Source organism: Callorhinus ursinus, unplaced genomic scaffold (genome assembly GCF_003265705.2).
Source record: "Callorhinus ursinus isolate GAN/ISIS: 27379988/994484 unplaced genomic scaffold, GSC_fseal_2.0 scaffold17, whole genome shotgun sequence".
Lineage (NCBI taxonomy): Eukaryota > Metazoa > Chordata > Mammalia > Carnivora > Otariidae > Callorhinus > Callorhinus ursinus.
In genome coordinates, this window is record NW_027397079.1 from 21,565,389 (window position 1) to 21,589,739 (window position 24,351).

A 24,351-nucleotide genomic window follows, 5' to 3' on the forward strand; every position below is an offset into this window, starting at 1 on the left:
CTGTAGTATATAAAGAATCTTCTTTGTCTTTTTTTGGGAATACCTTTTCCATTCTATTGATACATCATAATTTATTTACTGATTTACTGAAAGACATTTAGACAGTTTCCAATCTTTTGCTGTTACAAACAACACTCTAATAAATAACCTTGTATATCTGCCGTTTCACATGAGTGAATATATCTGCAGGTGAAATTCACAAAAACAGAAAAGCTTTAAGTTCTACTTCTTTAAATGCTATCAATTCATTCAATAGGGGTTCAAGGTACTGGGATATAGGAGTGAATAAAAAAAGATAAACTACCACCGTTACATTCTACTAGGGGACACAGACAACAAATAATTAAAAAACAAGTTCTATTGTTTATCCAGATAAATAATGAAAAATAAAAACTAAACCTATATTATATTATACTCTAATATAGTATGTTAGAAGATGATAATGCTATGGAATAAAAACAGATAAGGGAAGAGGACTAGGGAACGCCAAGGGAGAGGGTTATAGTTTTTGTAATAGATTATTACTTACGTAATAGCTTATCTGCTGGTATAAATAGGTGATTATTTATCCATTAGATTGGGGGGCAGGCCCCCCTGAGAAACGACGTAGTACGCCACGCAGACAGCCAGGACAAGAACATTCTGGGCAGAGCAAAGAACCCACACAGAAGCCCCGAGACAGAAGACTGCCTGGTGCTGAGAAGCAGGAAAGCTGTCAGTGTGACTGGAGCACGGGGGGGCCAGGGGGCGGATGGGAGATGAGGGAAAAGCTTGTTGGGCCTTGTAGGCCACCGTAAGGATTTAAGCTCTTTCTCTGAGTACAATGGGAAGTTTGTAAGATCTGAATCATGGTAACAATCATTTCCTTAATTGCCACACGGAGACCAAATTGTAGGGGGGCAAAGTTGGAAGCAGAGAGATGATTTAGGAGGCAACTGCAAGAATTCAGGCAAGAGAGAAGGTGACAAGGGTAGTAGCAGTGGTGGTGGCAAGAGTGGTCTTGCTGATGGAGGCAGCGTCAAGAGGATCTGTTGATGGATTGTATGTGGAATGTCAAAGGAAGGAGTCCAAAATTTTGGCTAGAACAATTAGGGAAAACAGAGTTTCCATTAACTGCAACAGGAAAGACAGTGTATGGAAATTTGGGGGATGATCAGGAGTTTTAATTTTGCAACTATTAAGCCTGAGGTGTCTACTGGATACCCAAGTGGAGATTCTGAGTAGGTGGTACAATGTAAAAGTGTGAAATTCAGGGGAGACGTTTAAGCTGGAGACATAATTTGGAAGTTTATACACTAATGATTACCAAAAGTAGTCCTGATGGCACCCCTATATTCCAGAGGCACATCCAACTGCCCATGTAATTTCTTCATTTAGATACCTCATAGGAATCTCAAACTCAAGTTGTCCGAAATGAAACTATCAATTTTTTCCTAACCCCAAACTTGTAGTCTTTCTTGGCTCAGTGAATGGCACCACTGTTTCACTATGTGGTTCAGGCCTAGGAATTCTTGATTCCTCTTCTTCCTTCACATTGAAATCTAATCCAGCAGCCAGCTCGATCAACTCTACTCTTTAAATGACCCAATATCTGACCACCTTTCTCTACGTTCCCCCTGGTGCAAACCATGCTCATCTCTTCCCTGAACTCCTGTGACAACATTCTAACTTGTCTCTTTCTTTCAGAGGTGGGCCAACTAAAGTCTCTTCTCAATATACAGGCCATGATGATCTTTTGAAACATGAATCCGATACCTGGCACATGAGTCGGATCACATTTGGGTGTCACAGTAGACAGTGAATACTTGTTGCATAAATACTTGATGGATGAATGTACATTCACCTATGTTCTAAAGCAAGGTTAGCACACTTTTTCTATAAAAGGTCAGAGGGTACATATTTTCATTTGCGTAGGCAATATGGTCTGTGTTGCACCTACTCCACTAAGGCACAGAAGTATTCACAGACAGTGCTTTCAAAGAATGAGTGTGACTATGTTCCAATAAAACATTCTTTACAAAAAGGAGGTAGGTAGTTTGCTGACCCCTGCTTCAAAGTTTAAATACTACAGTAGCTTCCCGTCACCCTTTGAACCACCATGAGAATAAAACGTAAATCCCTTATCTTGGTCTACAGGGTCCTGGAAGATCTAGCCTGTATCTGTCTTTCCTCCATCTCCTACTATTTTCCTATTGACTTATTTTACCTTTTTTTTTGCAATTTCTCAAATAGTCTCAGCTTTTTCTGTCTCCAAGCCCTTGGTATTTGCTGTTTCCTCCACCTGGAAAGTTCTTCATCCAGATCTTTGCATAGGTCATGCCTCACCGTCCTTCCTCAAAAGCTACCTGATCAGAGAATGTTTCCCTGACAGTCCAGATTATTTTCCAGTCCCCATGATTTTTGTTTCTCTTCATAATATTTATCATTATCTGAAAATATATCACTTATTAATTTTTTGTTTACTTGTTTATTGTCTCCACTAAGAGGTATTTCTACGAGACAAGGATTTTGCTTATCTTGTCGCTTTATCTACAGTAACTAGAATAAGGTCTTATAAATAGCAGATGCCTAATATCTCCTAGATTCATGAGTGGAAATAAAAGTATTTTAGAATATGTAAAGTGCCATCCAAGTAGCTGTACTTGTTATTCTTTTTGGAGAGAGGGGATGAGAAGTGAAAGGAAGGGAAAGATATAAATAGGGTGTTGGAGGAATATCACTGGCTTACAGTCGTGGGTTTGATTCCTCGGGCCAGTGTCTAAGTATCTGAGAGACTCAGCTTCCTTTTTTCTAAAAGAAAGACGTCAATGTCTGGAAGTCGGTTCTAAGGATTGATGAGGTAATACCAAAACAAACAAAAATCATGAGAATCGATGTTGGTTCATTTGCCAAATTTTCCTTTGTTTTAGCTGTAATGATGTGTAGTGCTTAAGATACTTCTATCAATTAGACGTTTTCAGAAACTGAATTTAACCTAAAAGAAAACTTTATTTTCAAATAATTTTAGGTATAAAAAAAGTTGCAAAAATAGTACAAAGAGTTCCCATACACTCTTCACCCTGGAATTGAACTTTTTGAGTTATAGATTTCTGTGTTTCCATTGGATAAAAGAAAAAGAGAAGCAGACTCATTTAGGCCCTAAATAATATCCTAGCAGCTTGACAAAGTAGTACAATTTCTAATATTTATTTTTAGGGAAGTGTCTCTGAATTGAAAAAATTCAGTTTAATCATGTAAAACAGATAAAAGTCCCCTAAGAGATTATGTAAACTAATGGCCAAATGCATCAGGTCTTTTCTTCTCATTCCTTAGGGGACCTGGCGAATTGTTAGCACTGTCACAGTGTATCCATTTTAAACAAAGTCAAACTATTTGCAAGTTTCTCTTGGAGAGATTAACTTGATCCTTCTATAAACACAAATAGAAGGCAATATATCCAAAACATCTCATGCTTGAAGGGGTACTTCTAACACCAGTTCTATTTAGTTGCAATGATGCATTCAAATACCACTAGGTAATGCAACTGCTCAGAATTGCTGACAACACATTTGCTGCTAAACAAACAGACAATCAGTTGTCCAGGGTTCTTAACCATTCATGCCATCCAAACTCTTTGAAAAACCTCACTTCACTTGCTGATAAGATCACTCACTCATCAATGGCTGTCTTCAAATGACCTTTTATTAAGGATATTAGAGAACAAAGTGTGACTGAAATGATGTCACTATAAACTGTTTCATAGGAGGGGATGTTTATGTAGTAGTCAAAGCATGTATTCAGCAGAATTCTCTTCAAAAACGATATTCATAATTTGAATAAAACAACTGCTAATAAACTTAATGGTTTTCAGCATATCTAAGAAAAATGTGGATCTCTATCCAGAATTTTACATTAATTGATCTTTAAAAAAAAATAATAAAAAAAAATAAAAATTTAGCCAGAGCACCTAGGACACTGAGGAAAAAAGAATGAAATATATCCAAAATATCTATTAATCCACAGAGGAGAAAAAGAACTAAGAAACAATATATTCTATAGACCTATATAATTATAAAATAATATCATATGTAATAAAATAGATATGGGAGATTAGATACCTTTTCTTCAGGTATACTGTAACGCACATTTTCCAAAAACACTGATGTGTTTTCCACATTTGTATATCGTAAAAGAATATGAGCAAAATCTTCTTCACTGATAGTGTTCATCCCATTAGAGTAGGAAAGGAATTCTATTTCTAGAACTTCTGTCTGTAGGTTATCCATGAATCTATGACAAAAATATAGAAAGAATGAATAAGATAAATGAAGAGTGATGGCAACAGATGATACTTAGCCTCTCAGGGCTCTGGCTTCCTCATCTTTAAAGTGGGGACAACAAAAAGACCTTGCAGGGTAGTGATGAGACTTAAAAGAGTTATTGTGAAGTGCCTGGTGTTTACTACAGAGGACAGTACATCCATGCTTATCACTATGGCTTATACTTTCTTAGGAATATACAGGAAATAATCCAGATATCCAGGCGTTTCTTATCATTCAGTAACTTCCCATTATACTTATCAATATAATGACTAGTATTACAGGTATTGATGGAAGCGCTCGTTTGTTAGACAGTATCTTCAGCTCTGACGAAATCAGCAAAGAGGTGAGTATTTCTGCACCAGATGATTCCTAAAGACCTTTCTGACTTTAGCATGTTAACATTTTTCAAAACAAATATAAAATTAAGCTCACCTATAAAAATCTTCAAAGTTGAGCTCAGCTTTTCCTTTCTTTCCAAAAAAGTGTACAAGAAGTGTAGTATCTGTTACTAAACTTGTAATGTCATCAGCACGCTTAAAAAATTACAATTTAAAGGTTAGCTGCAGTAAACAAACAATAGGGATGCCCAATGTCCCTCAAATAATTTTATCAACATATAAATACCAAGAACATGAATATGTTAACATTAGAATGAAAAGCATAAGACTGTATTAATAAATGCCATTACAGTTAAAATGAAGTTCAATATTTGAAAATAGAAATATGACTGAAATTGATCTTTATCCTACAAAATTTTAAAGATGACTATATTTTAGGAAGTTTTCAACCTCAAATTATGCATATAGAATACCCATGTTTTAAATTATCTAAAATAGTTGAAATCTTTTAGTAATCACCTAAATGTTTTATCTTTAAGTCATTTAGTTTGGATTTTCCTAATCAACCTAAAAAAATCAGTTTTTTTAAAGGATGTTCAAAAGAGGTAAATTCTTCAGATATATGAAATATATGGGGCTGACAAAAGAATGGTCTTACGCTTCACAAAATAGTTTCCTTTGAACATGATACTTTCCTATTGTATTCCATATTTATGATACTTTAAATAGAAGATACCATATTTTGAAAGAGAAACTATACTACTATTATTTTGGAATTTACATAATCTATAATTTTTTTAAAGAAAAGTTTACATTATTTTTGAATGGATAAGAGAATAATTCCAGAGGACTTTGTCCTTCAAGTTCCAACAAGTGTATTCTTAGAATCACTTGTCTAGTCCTTATAAAGTTTAATGACCTATGAAAATAGTCCTTCTTTTCTTTAATGTGGTGACACAGATTTCCCTTTTTTTTTCCTCCCTCCCCTTCCATCCCTTCTCTTCTTCCTCTTCTTTACTTCCATTAACTCATATCTATCCTATAACTCAGGTACAAAAATCATAAAATTCAAATGATTCTAACTCTCCTATATATTATCCTGGGAAATGTAAGAAAAATAAGAGATTAAATAATAACTAACATTTTCTGTATTAAAAAAAATAGCTGTAAATGTCCATCCAAAGGTACATCATGTCTGAAATGTTACTTCTTGGCCAGAATTCTGCTTCAGAGAAAACCTAAGAAATGAAAAGTATATACTTCTCTACGAAGGATAAGTTGTGTCCTATGATCCCTGACGAAAAGTCTCATCTTACTCATAGTCCACACACTTTTGGTAATCTTTTGATTCTTTAGAGCTCTCTTCCCAATTTTTCATCAAGACAGCTGTTCTATCCTTCATACCATTTGTTGGGTCTTTATTTCCCTTCTCCCTAGACCAAATATTATTAACTTCTAATGACTAGTTTGGCGTTATAAAGAGTCCATCTTGTGATTGGTCTTTTTCCCTCCTATGTGCCTTTTAATCCCTCTTTTTAAGTGGTCTCTTTGCTACTTTGACTACTCAGGTCTCTCTTGAAACCTCCAACATGTAGGGTATCTTCTACTTTAAATTATCTAAAATTGTTGAAATTCTTTTAGTAAATTGTGTAGTCTTACTTAGGTTTGTTTAGCTTGTTTTCCTAAGTAATCTTAGGATTACATATATATATTATCTAGCATATAACCTCCTTAAAATTGTTTTGAAAGATCTCTACTTAGTTTAAGTTTGCTGACAACTCCCAAGTATTTTCAGGAGTTGGAATAACTTAGAAGTTTCCTATGTATCTCCAACTTCTTCGAAGATCTGATTGCCAGGGAGGAAATAACAGCCTGGAAGCCAAGTGCCACATACTATCTTATGCCTTCCTGAACAAGCTTATAATGGATGCTGAGGAATGTGAGTGGTGCCAGCCTTTCAGGGCTCCACCTGTGACAACAGACTAGGATAATTCTGAGTAGTGCTCAAAAGGCACTATTACTTTCACCAGTAGCTTTATGTTGCAGAGGCTGACTGCTGTAAGGAGAGGATTTAAAAGCAGACCTGAATTCACAGAGTTTTTTGACCTTTAGCTTCCTTATCTGTAAAATAGGCATAAACCTATCTACAATAATGATTTTGAAGATAAAATTAGACTCTGAGTGTAAATGAAGCGTACAAATGTTATTATTGGCAGTCACAAGATGCTTTGGCATATAGCATTAAGACCTTTGGGGAAAAAAGGAAATATCTCGTGTTAATTGTAAACATTCCGTTGTGATTGTGTATGATCAAGTCTAACCCATTATTACCCATGGAATAGCCTCAGTAAATTGGGGGAGAAAATATTTGAGAAGGCAGGCCTAAATGGAGCACAGCAGTGGAGGCTCTATCGAATCGGCAGGCAACATTAGGAACTGGGGTATCCATCTAGAAGCTAGAGGACTGGAACGTGGTGGGGAGATAAAGTTGATCAGAAGAGGGGCCATGGTGTCTTAGACAAGTCACTGACTTCACAAATAAGCAGTGGGGTGGTGAGCACGTAAGATGACGAGCCCAAGACTCAGATTTCTGGCTTTGAATTCTGACTTTTTTCCTTATTAGTTAAGTGACCTCAGTGACGTTAATCTCTCTGAGGATATTACTACCCTCAGTAATAACAACAGTACCTACCTTAAAGTGTTGTTGTGAGGATCAGGTAACACATGTAAATCATTTAGCACTATAACTGGCATATTGTAAATGCTCAACAAATATTATTTATTTTTGCCAAATCAATATATTTCAAGAAGTTGAAAAAGGACAAGACAGAAAAGATAATAATGTTGAAGCTTAATGCAAAAAAAATGTTTTACATGGCACACTCTTACTTTTTTGTTAACTGAAACTACACATATGTTATATAGATCTGAAAAAAAAATGCCTTCAAAGGAGAGGTCACAGGAACACCCAAAGTTAGTGAACTCAGCTAACATAATTATGAAATGTTTTCCTTTAGTGCTGTGATGTCCTTTACCTCAAAACCTAAAACAGTGAAATGAGGTGGCTTTGTTTCATACAGGTTTTCAATAATGACCTCATTCTTCCAGCTTTTCTCATGCCCACTGAGCAGAGCAGATCTTCGTTTACAGTCTTTCATCATCAAAATCTTATTAGACTTAGGTTGCACTTATCCAGATAATCCAGACCCACAGAGGCATAAGTAACAGTTTGACATTAGAGAAAAAAAATTAGAAAATGGAAATGGTGAAAACTTTTCTCCCCCCATTCAATGAAACAGAGCACTGTTGGGAGTCATTGAAAACCATACCAGTGTCCTTAGTATCTTAACAGTGTTATATAACTTAAATCACAGGGGAGTTGGGACAAAAATAGAGACTTTATCCCTTTGATTCTTGTGCCCATTGTTAAAATAAAATGAATTCAGGTGTTTTCATAACAAAGCAAGAAAAAGCCACAAAAGAATCCGCATGGGCCATTTACATGAAAGGCCCTTACTTTGTTGTGATTAAAAATTACTTTAAATGATTTCATCAAAAATAAAATAGATAAATGAATTTGCATGGGATTAAAAATATGTAAAAATATTACAGATTTTTAAGATACCTTTAACTTATTTTTATTGATTATAATGGGATAATAATCATATCAAACTCTATCCAAAGGGTGGGGGGAGGGAAATCAAGTAGATTTCTAAGCTTTCTTTCTGAACCAATTTGAATCCTGAAATACTTATAAACAATTCAATGTTACCATGGCATCAGTAGTAACCTATAAAGAATTTCAATGAGTTGTAACTTAAAGTTAATTCTCAATTATCCTCTCTCATGTGGGAGGGTAGTAAGAGATAATCCCCAAATAATTATTTTATTTTAGAACACAATGTAAGTTTTGTTTTCTTCTTTCTTCTATCAGATTTACTTTCATAATGTTTGAATCAGTTTATTAATTAATTTAGTAGCTTATGATTATAATGTGGATTGATTACAGCCAATGGTATGCTAGTAAATTAGCTCTTTAGGGAAAAAAAAAAGCCTGATTTGTAGTGTTTGCCTATTTCTATGGTATTAATACTTCTATCATGGCCACTTTCAAGTACCAACAGGATGTCACGGATGTTGAGTTGGGAGGAGATGTACAGAATTAACTCTAGGAAGCCATAAAAGCCAGCTCCAAGCACACCTCTGACAGTTTACATCTCGAAAAGGTCTTATGCATACCATGTAATCTCTGAGTGTATGTAAGAGCTAACTGGTCTTCTGATATTAAACCTCCCAAGATCTGAATTAAATTCAACATCAAATCAGTGGATTGTGTCTAATTGTGAGAACCTCTAGCAGAGTTAAATTAGATTAAAGATAGGCTGGAGGCTGAGGTGGACAGTTTAGGATGGAGAGAGAGCAGTGACATGACTGTTAGTTTGAAGCTAGGTCCCAGATGGCTTGAAGGACTCTTGGGCCAATGTCCCCATTTGCTCTTGTTTTTAGGCACTGACTACTATGTGCCTGCATAAATGATTACAGAATTAAGAACTTCTAAAATACCTTACATGAAACACCTATTACCACTTTATGACTAAAATATGGTTCAAATTTAAAAGGTAATTTTAAAAGGTTATTTACTGGTCATAGTTACATCATATTTACATATCAGAAGTAAATTAGAGAAAGGGCAAAATGCTTTATTTGTTTTGGGATTTTAAAATTGAACACGAGTGACAAAATTAACATTTCCAAGTATCTGTCCCAGTCTAGAGGTGCCAACTGAGTAACACTACGTACGGATAACAGAAGTCACACCTGATTTCAGTTTACTTCTCTAGATATTTTTAAATGTAATTTTTAAAAGTCAAATTTTAGAAAAAAGAAATGAGAAGCCAGCTTTAAAGAGAAAAATAATGAAAAATATCTCAGTATTAAGACTGATAGTAAAGTTTTAAAAAATTCTTAATAGGATATATGAAACAGTGTTTAACGTAGAAGACATAGCCCATCTTTTAAAATGGCAAATCCCTAAAAACAAAACAAAACAAAAACCCAAAACAAAATGACAAATCCCTAGTAACACTGGCATGCTGAGTGGGCGGGGGGGGGGGTGGGGGGAAGAGCAGCTCACCCGAGTGCTGCAATAAGGTGCATGTCTCTATGCAATTCAAAAACAATAATGAATAACAGTTGGTCTGTTTTTAGTTTTCTATGCAGTGGCAATCCAAAATAATGTCAAGTTAAAATATTCCTTCCTTCCTTGATTGGCTGCTCCTACCATACCTCCCTTACTCACCATTGGTAAACTACACACACAACTAGTATTCGGAAATTTAATGTTTAAATCTACCATAACTCTAAAGCACTAGCTGTCTTTTTCCAAGTTGAAAGTTTCAGCACTTCATGTAACATGGCAAAATTATAAGGTTAAAAGATTCAGTGAAACTATAAAATAGTATTCTCAAATTTCTGAAAGTGATCCTTAAATTAAAAAGAGCGATATTTCTTAGTTAAGTCATGTTTTTTACAACAGGCAAGCTGACTTAACACAGACTGTTATAGGTAACCTTGCAGCCCCTGCCAGTGTAGCAGACATATTTGAATCTATCATTTATATATAGAAATTACTGCTTTACTGAAGAAAACGGAAAATATAAAATTATTTTTGGTTTCATCATTGTAACACTAAAATGAAACGAAGACTAGTTTAACAAAATGGCAAATAGTACAAGGTCCTGATTGAGGTTTAATTATACCTCTGCGAGGTCTGAAAAGAGTGCTTGGCTTGTATTACGTCTCAGTGTATCCCAATAGCTTCTGGAGACAAGTTCCTCAGCATCTGTTTTAAGTACCTGTAGAAGTTTTAAGAAGTACATCTGAAATCTAAAGAATAGTCACAAAGAATGATAATTTATACACTTTTAAGTCTCTTCTAGCCAACCTTGAAAAGAAAACACATTAGCTTACCTGTTTTGTTTTCTGCTGCGCACAACAGTATTATATTACATTGCTGGTAAACCCAGGGTATTTTCGAAGGTGTAATGGTATATAACCACTATTTCCACATACAATGTGGCTCTGTCAAAAAGGATCACATTCCTCAGTCCTCCCCCATGTTGTCTACTGAAACATGCATAACTTCTAAGAAAGTGTGAAATAAAAATTTTATTCACACCTTATGTGAAGTAAATTCATTTGGGCAGTATTTTGGTAATTTTGTAGCAACCTATAAACATCATGCTTAATTTAAAAATCAATTATTATTGGCTAGTGTACATCGCATCAGTGCATCAAAGAAAATGACCACATTCATAAGTAGAGACACAAAATTTAAATCAATCTAAAACTTGTCAAAAAGAAATATGCCAGTTTAGGTTAAACCAAACTAGTCAGGGATTTGGTAGGTATGTCTACTGTGAATAAATAAGGTACTTTCTAACCTTTTGCAAAGATAGAACACTAGCTTCTGTCTCAGTATTGGCTAATCTGAAGAAGGCGAGATCACAATTAAGGGCAGTCTAATCTTCATATGAAAACATAGAACTACAAGCTTAATTTGGGTCTCTGTAAACAAACATAATTAAATGCAGTTTCTGTCAGGATTTATCAGGGAAGATTTCACATGTTCGCAGGCTTGGTATTCTGGTTATTATGAGAAGAAAATGCATGATGTACGCAGGAGTGAGTGTCTAATGATGAGAAGAACTTTTATTTTTGTGTGTGTTAATTTTTAAATCTGGTGCCACTAACAAAATTACAATATGTTTGGGAGTTATTTCAAAAAACTAAGCTTTAGTTCATTATTATTAATTAGAAAAAACACTGCCTATTGCCCATATTTTAATAAAATCTTAATAATAAAGTATTATTTAGCAGGAATCACTTATATAAACATAAACATACTTATTACCATCAGTGTAAATGCAGCAATATGTTAGAGAATCCACTCACCACACCCTCTAGTAATAAAACAAGCTTTAATAACTAAGCAGTTATAGGTCAAATAAAATTAGCTGAATTTAGAGCAAAGTTCATTTTTTTTTATATAAGTATGGTAGAACCTCAAATGTTAACTAGATTAAATACTCTGCAAATATTATCTCAATATTTTTAATTTGGATACATTTTTTATTGTAACTGAAAAGGTCAGTATATGATAAAGAAAGGAATTATTAAACCTATCAAACTAGAAAATCAGGCTGACTACACTGTTATTTGAAGGGTAACAGGAATGACTGATTCACTTTGTGAAGCAATGCCTCCTTCCTTCTTCCAACACTGGTCACCATCACCACTCACACACTCACATATGTACACAGACCAACACTGATGACATCAGAAGGATGTTCACAATGTATTAAGGGATAAAAGTAGTTTGACAAACTATATTGATATGGATCTCTATAGAAAAAAATACATTTTCTGAGCTTAGAAAAGAAGTAAATATATTTGAATATACCAATTATCTCTGGTGAGATTAGGATATGTTTTATTTTCTTCTTTTTGCTTTCCTATATTTTAAAATATTTTAACAATATATATTTATCTATCAGGATCATATACTACTTTTTTCAATAAAAAAATCTTATTTCGAACATAACAGCTTATTGGTCCCTCCTGCAGAAAGCTTTCACACTCAACATTTAGCTTCAAAGATTAAATTATGATAGAATATATAACTGAATTGCTATAACTGCTTATATATGTTGTTTTGTACAGGCAGTCTTTTAGATTAGAGTTTCTGAAAAAAGGAACAATAGTCTCACAGCAACTATTTTCATTCTTTGTATTAAGGGAAAAAAAGCTCACGTATCAGTGATTTTCTCAGCACAGTCATAGATTCCTAGATGTGTGTTTGTTCAGGAGCCAGTATTTAATTTTTTAATGGCTTGGGTGACGAGATTGAGAGTAAATTTTCAGAACATGCAAAACGAGTAGAAAACTTTAACGTCAGAAAAGTGTAACACAATATTTAAAATAAGCTTAAAGTAGCAATGAAAATCACAATAGATTTTACAGCAAGAAATGCAAAGCAAATACAAAACCAGAATATATGCCTACAGACTAAGGAAAGACTGAGAAGAGAAGTGCCCAAATATCACTAACTGATGGCTATGAAATAGATATTATAATGCTCTGATGTAAATATAGGAAAATTTGCAAAGACTTCCTGAAGTCTTCTCAGGGTCTTTGATTACTATACAAACTTTAGGTCTCTTTACTAGAATGTTAAGGTAGGTGAAGACTTTTATTAAAAAAGGTAAAACAAGACATAGATAGTTCATAAGAACTTCAAAAATGGATGGCACAGGAAAAATGATGTCCCAAAAGTACTGTATTCTGTAAGCCTGACACATTTTTTGCCTAAGTTTAGAGTCTGTTATTAGTAGAACTTCCTTTAAGTTTGAAGTTTGGTCAAGAATTCCCTCTGAAAAATTCTTAGGTTGAAATCCTAACCTCCAAGGCGATGGTATTCGGAGGAGGTGGGGCCTCTGTGAGGGGAGTAGGTCATGGGGGCAGAGCCTTCATGAATGGGACTAGCACCCTTATAAAAGGAACTGAGAGAGTTCCTTTGTCTCCTTCCCACCACGTAAGGACACACTGAGAAAGTGCTATTTATGAACTAGGAAGTAGGCCCTCATCACCCACCACACTGCATCTGCCAGCTACATGATCCTGGACTTCCCAGCCTCCAGAACAATGACAAATATTTGTTCTTCATAAGCCACCCAGTTTATGATATTTTTATTATAGCAATATGAATTGACTAAGACGGAAGGAAGGAAATAAAAGAAGGGAGAAAGGAAAGACAGGAGGAAAGAAGAGAAAAGGAAGTTAGGAAAAAAGAAGACTGATTTCAAGAAGGGAATATATCACTGTGGTAAGCAGAATAATGGTTCCCTAAAGTTGTCTGCCTGCAGACAAGTAAATAACCTAGTTACAGTTAGAATCTGAGAAAGATTATACTCTGAGATTAGGCAAACTGGGAAAACAAAAACAAAATAGCAACCCATAGAATCAGACACTAAACTGTCTTTATTATTAGTGATACTCAAAACACAGAAAAAATAAAAACAATAAAAAAGCCTATATAATCTGTGCCATTATGACAACTGTGGCCTGAAAAACTATAATGTGAGACTTGTAATTTAAAGTTACATAGGACTGCCGTTTTCCACAGAAACACACACACATAAACACACACCCACATACACCCACGCACACCCCTTCCCGGAAAAAACACACGTTTAGCCCAGTCCCTAATGAATCTCCACAGACACATTCCAACAAATATATGCTCAAAATACAAAATTACTAAACACATAAGAACATAAACCACCATAAGTGAGAACCAACAGAAACAACAAACAATAGAACAAGACCTGCAGACTTCAAATATTGAAAATAGTAGGTATGGAATACAAAATAAGTTTAATAAGCTTAAAGAATATGAAGCTGTATTTTTCAGTAAGAACAGACTACCAAAAATTAGGTGGTTGATCAGAAAAAGAACCAAATAAAACCTCTGGACATTAAAGATGGAACTACTGAAATTTAATATCATATTATATATAGGTAGGGATAAAATTAGTGAACAGGAATATAACATGTATAACTTATACAGAAATGCAATGTGAAAAGATAAAAATATGGCAAATTATTAAAGAGAAATTAAGAGACATAGAAGAGAACATGAATATCTATGAAAGTTCCAGAAAGCAATTAACAAAGAAAATGGGAAAGAGACTATAATATCCAAAGAAATATTGGCAGTGAATATTCAAGAATTAATGAAAGAAAACAATCCCCATATTTGAGAAGCCTGGTAAACTTCATGATAGATAAAGGCAAAAAGAGAGATACACTGTAGTAAAATTGTAGAATACTAAAGGCAAACAGAATCTTAAAAGTAGGTAGAAAGAAAAACAAGATTAACTACAAAATAATAATTAGACTCAGAGCTGACCTTTCAATTTCAATAATAGGAACCAGAAAACTGGAATGATATAATTTGCTGAGAATAAATGTCAACCTACAATTATATATCTAATAAAATTATCTTCCCAAATAAGAGCACAAGTAAATAAAGATAAAAAATGAATTTATAGAATCAGAATAGATTGGGAGTTGCTAGAGGCAGTTGGTGGTGGTGCGGGGTGGATGAAGATGGTTAAAAGGTACAAACTTCTAGTTATAAGACAAATAAGTCCTGGGGATGTAAGGTACAGCATGGTGACTATGATTAATGATATTGTATATTGGAAGTTGCTAAGAGAGTAGATCTTGAAAGTGCTCATCACAAAACAATTTGTAACTATCTGAGGTGACAGAGGTCAACTAAACTTATTATGGTAATCATTCTGTGATATGTACCTATATTAAATTATGTTGTACACCTTAAACTGACATAGTGTTATATGTCAATTATATCTCAATACAACTGGGAAAAAATAAGGGCAAAATCAAGATAATTCCAGAAAGATCCTCACTTGAGGATGTACTTTCTGAGATTAAGATTGTAAGAATTAGAATGAGATTAAAACGGAGATTAAGAAATGGCAAATATGTAAGTAATTCTAAACTAATACTGACCGTATATATTTAAGACATCTAATTTGTGGGATTAAAAAAAAAAGAAAGACAAGAAAAACAAACACTGTATAACCTCAAGTATCCATGCCAGGAGGGAAATGAAAGCCATCGAAGCACCCTTAAGACTATTTTTAAGGAAGGGGTGAAGATACGGCCTATCTAATAAGACTTCATTATTTTAAGTATACTTATTATTAAAATTTCAAGAGTAACTATACAAGACATAGAAATATGGTGTCTTCTAAACTAATAGAGAAGAAAATAAAACGAGTAAAAATAAATCTTAGTTAATTCAAAAGAAAGGTAAGAAAGGAAAAGGTATATAGAATGGCTAAATAAATCCAAATAAATTAATAATCACAGTAATGTAAACTGATGGAATCTGTCAAATTAAAAAGTAGAAATTATCAACCCATATTAAAAAAACCAATAACATACACAAATTATATGCTTTTAAAAAAGACCTATCAAGATATAAGGACAGAGACCGAAAAAGATATGCCAGGTTTCTATTAATGACAGGCTAGTAAGCAGCAGCAAGCTTCTCATTGAAAATAACTGAAAAAGCTGGACAAAATATAAAATAGTTATATCTTCTTAAAAGTCTACTGTATAGATGTTGTTTGCCTCAGGTACTGTGTTGAGTGATGGTGTAACAGCAATGGTGGGTAAAACTGCTGGTGTCTTAGTACAAGACAGCAGTGGCAACAAAGACCAAGTCATTACATTCTTCAGCTCCATACACTCATATTAAAAAAAAAAATTCACTTAAGAATGTACTTGCTGAAGAATAAAACACATTTTTTTAAATTAATCTTTGAGCACACACTTTTTTAATTTTCAATGTGATGAAACTAGAAGCATTCATAAAACACTTCTGAAGTACAATGGTTGTCTTGAGAAAAAGCCTCTGTGCAAAGGTTTGTGTTGCAAGGCGAACTGGTCACTTCTTTCATGAGCTGCCATTTTTACTTGAAAGAACAATGGCTAGAGAAAGTATAGTTATTCAGACTTTGGTATTTGGTGGGCAGTCTTCTGAAAATGAACCAAGTGAGCCTGTCACTTCAAGGGAAACAATTAGTAGTATTTGTTGCCAAAATAACATACTGCAACAGGTTGAATGCATAAGCATCCATGAGAAACCAGCTGTCTTCTATTAAACCAGACATTATAGAGATTCCCAAAGAATGTGAAATACCACCCTCCTCACTACATTTTTAAAGTTATTTTTCATAAAATATGTTTAACTTGTGAGTTTATTATTTTTAAGTGGATTATTAGTAAATACTTTTAAATTTCTCGGTTTTAATTTCTAATATGGTAAATACAGATACAACCAACATAAATAAAAGCTTTTTTGGGTCCTCTCTAACTTTTCAATAAAGGGACCCTGAAAACAGAATGTTTGAGAACTGCTTACAGCAATAAAAGTGAGTAAACTAGGATTGGATACAACAGTGCAGATGGAACAGGCCGGCATGATGGTTGTGTCAAAGAAGCAAGAACAGAAAAACTCATTTAATATGATCCCATTCATACGAAGCACAAACACGGGTAAAACTAAACTATATTGTTGGGGCGCCTGGGTGGCTCAGTTGGTTAAGCGTCTGCCTTCGGCTCAGGTCATGATCCCGGGGTCCTGGGACGGAGCCCTGCATCGGGCTCCCTGCTCAGTGGGGAGTCTGCTTCTCCCTCTCCCTCTGCCTCTCCCCCCTGGCTTGTGCTCTCTCTCTCACTCACTCTCTCTCTCTCTCAAATAAATAAAATCTTAAAAAAAATATATTGTTGAGGATGCATTAAGTAGGTGGTAAAACCACAAAGCAAAGCAAAGAAGTGATTTACATAAACGTCATGATTGTGGCTATCTTTTGGAGGAGAGGGAGGGATTATGATTAGAAAGACCTAGGAAGGGGCATTTGGGGGTATGGCAATGTTTTATTTATTGATCTATACAAGATCTATACTTTCATTATTAATTGTATATTTACATTTTATTTGCAGTAAATTTCGAACTAAAAAGTGTATTTTAAAAATAAGGGAAAGTTTCATTACTAAAGAACAGAAAATGAAACTAAATAGAAAATAATACAAAATATTAATAAAAATAAAGTTGGTATATTTATTTTGACAACTATATTGATTTTTAGGCAAAAAACATTTCTAGAGATCTAAGGATAGTATATAAGAGAAGATTCAATTCACTAAAAAGATTTAAGAAATCTATATTCTTATAGCAGGGAATAACAATGCTTCAAAATATATAAAATTTAAAAATAACAGAATTACAAGTAGAAATTAACAAGTCTATCACTGTAAGTATAATTTAACATACTAATTAACAGATCAAGCTGACAAAAATATTGATAAAGATAGAGGTTTAAAACACATATTAACATGTTTGGTCTTATATATAATAAAACTCTGTACCCTAGTTGGAGAATACACATTCTTTTCAAACACAGACATTGTTTTAGTCCATAAAACAAGTTTCAACACATGTCAAAAACTGTATAAAAATTGGCATTTTTCTGACTACAGTGGAATTAGGGTAATTAAAATAATCTTTAAAAAACTTAAAAAAACCATATAGGACATTTCAAAGTAAAATATACTTGATTTGCACTATTTATTCTTTTGAATTTTTAATACTTGTTTTCATTCCTGTGGCAAGATAATCAAGAGTTGAATATATGAGAAATATGGAAAAAATCATGGTTATTCAGAACAGAAAAGGCTATAAGGTAACTATCTTCATGGATATGAAGGAGAATGCTCAACCTTACACTGTAGGAGGAAATAATTTGACATAATACAGGCACAATCTACTGGAAGAGTGATTAAATTTTCTAACAGGCTATTACAGAGGCCACAGAATCTCTCTATAGTCAAAGTGAGGAGGGTCCCTGCCTTTCCTGAAGGAACTTCTAAAGTTAGACTCTTAGGTTATATTCAGCTCCATGAACTGCACTCCCATTAGATACTATGGCACTCCAGTGGATCTACAATTTTGGAAACTAGCACATAACTGCCAGTTAATTCATAATATTGTACTAATATATTCGTGCAATATGTACATCATGGTATTATATAAATTTTCCGGCCAACTGAACTTTTTTCTAATTTTCAACAAATTTCTCGTTTGTTTGCATGTTTTTGAAAATGATCATTCCTTTCTGGGCAAAAATTTTTTTCTATTAGAGGAAAAAAATGTCAGTTTATATAACCAACCAAACCCTAAGGGAGTTGAAAAGTCATGCAAAATCCATTTAATAAGACTGTGGATAAAAATGACATCAAGTTACACGACTTTAAAATATGTATTTTAGGGGCGCCTGGGTGGCTCAGTTGTTAAGTGTCTGCCTTCAGCTCAGGTCATGATCCCAGGGTCCTGGGATCGAGCCCCACATTGGGCTCCCTGCTCAGCAGGAAGCCTGCTTCTCCCTCTCCCACTCCCCCTGCTTGTGTTCCCTTTCTCGCTGTGTCTCTGGTCAAATAAATAAATAAAATCTTAAAAAAAAAATGTATTTTATATTCTTAGATGGAAAAAATGTCTTCAATTAAATAACAAAAATAAAAAATACTATCACAATAAAATGTAAAATCATATATTTACTTTACTATTAAATAAGCAAGCATAATATAAGCAAAATAGGCAATTTAAATCGGCTTCTTAATATCATTCTCTTACTCTCTGAGTGACTGCAATTTCTATATGTAACTTAAACTAGAGCTATGTTAGTACCTGTTTCCTTTTAATGATAGTATTCTGGAATGTATATTTTTAAAAATCACATAATCATCTATATGAAAATTATTTGAGTTTAAAGGAAAAATGTAAAATGCCACAGTTGGAAAAATGGCTCATGCAATGACACATGAGATTAGAAGAATAAGTTAAAGTCACGAATATTATTAACATTTATTAAGTTTCAGACGGCATATGGCATTATAATCTATGAGATTTTCATTTTATACATTCTTACTAATTTTTGAAATGATTAATAGAGGAACATTAAAATTTTTAAGAAAATGGCAGACTATTTACTGGAAACAGTAGTGAATTTTGTAGTAAAAATTTAAAGTACTTGTGAGTTACCAAAACAATTAGTCATAAGGGTCCCATGGACTTGGCTTATTCTCCAGCCTGTTGTAGGTCCATTCCTTGTGACTGAAGCAAGATACCTTGGATTTATTTTATGCTGAATCATCCTCCAATGTATGTTTAAATCTAGAACAGAGTTAATTTTTATAGTATGGAATTTTGATCAACTCTCCAACACAGGAGACAGCACACCTGCTTTAGAGTTGCACACTTAGGACTGTAACAATTTCAAGCAGGATACTGAGTCAGTAAACCTGAATTCAAGGGCTCCTCTTGGGGAGTCTGTATAATTTGAAAGATCCTTCCAAGTGACTTAAGGATCCTTGGGGAAATTCAATGAACTGTGCATGTTTACATTCAAAAGGGGCCATGGCCTTTTGTCAGTTGTTTAGGAGCTGGGCTAACCAACAAGCTCTGACTTTCTAGGAGGAAGGAAAGAAGAAAAGCTTAGCATAAGAATATCTGGAAGGTATTTGCAGGAACTCTCAACTTTTTCAAGAAAAGAAGAGTCTGAAAATCATAATCCTCTTTGAGAAATAACATGATACAGTGATATAGTAAATATATCAGGTATCATACCAGGCTTTTGTATAGACCACAGGCAGTAGGCAGGCATCAAAAGTTTTAGAAAAATTTTGCAGAAATACTAATGACTAAGAAAAGTCTATCTGTTAATATTCTCTTTATTAGAGTTGAGAAAAGACTGTATCAGATGGAGAGATCTAGTTTTTAAAATACCTGTGTTCTGCAGGAGCATAGCCTGAGAATCTGCTCCATAATTTGTATTTACTCTTCAAATACTGCTGAAAAATATAAAATTTTCATTATTTTACCAGAGCTTTCGGTGGTTGTTCACTCAGCTTTTCAATCTAAGTTTAAAGATATACAATGGCTCTGTAAATTTTAGTCTTCTCATAAATCTAGGAAGGAAATAGAAAATTTTGGCTTGGCTGCACCTTATTATATTCAATAAATTCCTAAACATTCTCAATAGCAGATATAGCTGTATATAAAGAAATAACATTATCAAATATAACAGGTGAGGGCTATTTACATAAAGAACATTTAAAGTATTGTACATACACTATTAGTAGGAGAATGGTATCCATAAAGTTGAAGACGCTGACATAGAGCACAAAGGGCCAAATGAAGTGTCACATTTCAGAATGAACCCAAGTATAGCAAAAGAAAAAAAGAAAAAGACGACAAAATAATCAATTAGGAAGGGCAAATCATTATGCTACATTCTATATAGAGCACACAATACAAGTGGGATAAATGTTAAAGATGAGTAGCAAAGTTTTTCAAATCTCATATAATTAAATATTAAATGAATCTGTGCTCATTTCAACCATTTTCATTTTAACTCTCTGATCAACTACTGCTTCGAGTAAAACATTCCTCTGAAGTACACGGTTTTATTTAGACATGCTTCAGCAATTCTATATGGGTTAGGGGAAAAATCTAGATATAGCAGCATGGCAGTGGAAATGGTATGAGAGATCTGCAGTGGAATCTTGTTCTGTTCTTTTTAGTGCTGTGATCTTAGGCAAGTTAATGAACCTCTCTAAGATGGCTTTCTCATCTGTGAATGGTATGATACTTACCTGGCAGAAATGTAATGATGACTAAATGGGCGTAACATTTATAATGGATATGGCACAGAGTGTCCCAAGAAATATTATGTTCCCTTCTTTCCTTCTGAAGCATATACTATTAAGTGGCTATATGTTTTAGCTCATTTAATCTCCATAACAATCACATGTGGTCATTAGTACTATTATCCCCGTTGTACAAATGAAGAAACTGAGGCACAGGCAGGTTAAGGACCTGTTCAAGGTCACCCAGATAATAAATGACTCCTAAGCCTGTGTTATACTGTCTCCCTAATGTAATCGATATATTTTCACTACACACTAAATTTCAATGGCTTAAAAACTGAAAAATCTCATCAGTTCAGATTTGCATTATTTAACATGTGGCAACAATTAACAGTAAGTTACCACTAATCATCATTATTGTTAAACATAGTAACAAATATTTGTAGAGAGCTATACTGTCTTAGAATACTATTTATTTAGTTCAGAGGCTGTACTAAAGTTTATTTCTGAATTGTCTTAAGGAATAGTTTTGATAGCTAAATTATGTAAATAAATTTCAGGAGCACTAATTAAACTCTGTAAGATAAATACCTATGAGGTACCTGTGTAGATCAATGACTCTAGTAAGCATTTCTTTACATATAAGCAAGTTATACAGTATATTACTTAAAAATTCTTTTTATCTGTTCTTTAAAACAAGTCTCCTTCTCCATATATTTGCTAGAGAATGCTTCACTGATCTGTACGCATATAAAATTATACAATTTAGGGTATGCTGATATAATTTAAGTTTCATAATTCAGATAGACTGTCCCTAATTAATCCAAGTTAATGAGGTTTTACTATATCATTATTATGAGCTATTTGCATTAAATCAGCATTAACTTTACTTTACTTGGGTTGCAATAAAGCTCAGAGCCAAGCTTTGTGCTGACACTAACTTTTCCCATTGTGGGTTGTCTGCTATCATTTCTCCCTTTCCTCTCTCCCTTTGTTATTTGACTTACATATTTTAGTAAATGTTAATGATTAAAATAGTATGGTGTTTTTCTTGGAAGATCCACAAGTCCTTTCTGGAAGTAGTATAAACAAATAAATAGAACAGTTAAATTTCTGAAAGTAATGTAAATACCGCGTGTTTCAATTATGCTCAAATAAAAAAAACAAATTTATATCCATTGAAATATGATCTTTTCTATCACTGAGGTATCTCAAAAGGTTAATTAACATAGTTCAACCTCCTAAATGATATTTTATTAACAACTTGGCTATCCAGTTAAGTATAATCCATCAAAATTAAACAATTGCTTACTCTTTCAATATGTTATCTACAGAAAATAAAATTTATGAAGGTATTTAATTCTCTAGTGTTATTTGCTAATATTCTAAAAAATGGCATTTATGGGGCTAATTCCTATGGGATTTATAGATTATAATTTAAAAACCATGAGACCTGAATTAGAGAATTCGTAATGCCCCTTTTAATTCCTGGCTAACATTATATCAGCTCTTTGATTTTTTAAGAGTGTCTTCCATAAGCTTTGTCAATTAGAATACTGAGGGTGGTTCAACAAATATTGATAATTATAGTCAAATATACTATGAAATAATAAGTATTTCATATCCTGGTAATCTGATTTTATTAATATAAGTATAAATATACACTTAATCTATTGGGATTGAATGTGGCACCATCTGCTATAGATAATCCATGTTTTTAAAAAACATAATACATATCCTTATAATAATGAAAATCATAAAAAAAAGTTGCAACTCCCTGAGGTTAGTTATTTGAATTCCAGGTAGACCAACTAAACTACTGCACAGGGTCACTAATTTGCAAAGGAAAGAGTTATCATTTACATCTCAACAAAACTGTGTTTCTGCTAAGTACCAGATGAAAAAATATGCTATAGTGGGTAAAAGTACAGTTTGGGAGCTGCCCAGCCATGGACTCCAATCTTGGCTTTGACATAATTACAGATAATAAGAGAACTATTAGCAGATTAAATGAGAAAATGCATGCAAAGCATCTACTACAGTCCCTGATAGTAAGAACTCAGAACATGTTTGTTATTTTTATTATATGAACCTGGGATACTGTCAGACTGAAATATGTGGGATAAACAAAAAGGAAAAAGGTAGGAAAATGGAGGGAAATGTTCCTTAACTCTACCTTCAGAATAAGTTGAAAACATTAGTCATCCGAGAAGAGCCTATATTTCTAAGAATTCAAAAAAACATATTATTCCTTGTTTTTGTTTCGACATTCATATGGCTATAGTGCCACTAAATTCACTTACATGTATAATTAAATCTTTGCAATTCACCTTTAAATTTTTTCATGCATAATGATCTGTATTCATCTATTATATGATATACCCTTCAAATCTCATGGATAACAACAATATGGATGAAAATGACATAATGAATGGGATTATGGACACACATGTTTAATATCAATATTTGATATAATATTGATAGAGATGCATATAAATCTGAAGCAAATTTTCTACGTAAGAGCTTTAGAAAGTTTTCCCAAAAGGGACAGCTCCACAGTTACAGACTTTATTGTTTTTCAACATGAATAAAATAATTCTTAGCTAGAAAACCCACCTTAAACTACTATAAATTATTCTTACCAGCATTGCACGCTTTTCTTCATCTCCTTTTGTTTCTCTCTTTTCATTTTTTTTCCTGAATATCTCTTGAAGCTAAAAGAGAAAGTGATCAAGAATCAAATCTCCAGTGAGTTTCTGGGTACCTAGTTACCACTCTGTGCTAGGTATATTCTAAAAACAAAGAATTAGCTTCATCTACCAAGAACATTAAAACTACTTTAGATACATTTTCTGACACCAATTTTTTTTTCCTGAGAAAAAGAAAACACACCCTTTGCTATCGGCAGCCTGTGATTCAGTTAAATGTACAAAATTATAGCTTTACCTTATCTCTAAGACATAAAGACAGGGAGTTTGTGACACATAAATAAAAGAGATGAAGCCTACTGGGGTAGAAATAACACTGGAAAAGAATTCAGGGACTCTGGGTGTGAGCCCATCTTCTGTCACATACTAATTTTGTGATGGTGGACAGGTCACGTATCCCTCACGAGGCTCCACTTGACTCATATATGAAATGAGGACGCCCCCTTAAGTCCCTTTCAGGTATCTGTACATTGTGGGAGAAGCATGGGCTCTGTGTACAACCCCTTGGGCAAGTTACTCTAATTATTCGAGGGATTGTTTTCCATTTCCAGAACATGTAGATAATTCCTTACTTTAGAGGAATATTTTTTTTTCCTCCAGCTACACTGAGGTACAATCACCAGGTCTTGTAAGAATGCTGTGCAAAGGAAATATTACAGATAGTTACTCAGCACATTGCCTGTCACATAGTAACCTCTCAAGAGA

General features: G+C 33.7%; 1 protein-coding gene across 4 annotated transcripts in view; it reads right to left on the reverse strand.

Annotated features, from left to right (window-relative positions):
• Positions 1-24,351, reverse strand: part of MICU3 (mitochondrial calcium uptake family member 3) — a 104,830-nt gene that overhangs the window by 14,930 nt on the left and 65,549 nt on the right. For 2 of the 4 annotated variants that reach the window (XM_073902369.1, XM_073902371.1), the window contains exons 7-11: positions 23,581-23,652; positions 20,421-20,459; positions 10,399-10,494; positions 4,734-4,834; positions 4,098-4,269 (exon numbers count right to left, since the gene is read on the reverse strand). In XM_073902369.1, coding sequence (XP_073758470.1) covers positions 4,098-4,269; positions 4,734-4,834; positions 10,399-10,494; positions 20,421-20,459; positions 23,581-23,652 — 480 coding nt within the window. The remainder of the gene's footprint in view (positions 1-4,097; positions 4,270-4,733; positions 4,835-10,398; positions 10,495-20,420; positions 20,460-23,580; positions 23,653-24,351) is intronic. The other 2 variants (XM_025886310.2, XM_073902370.1) reach the window with 2 other exon arrangements.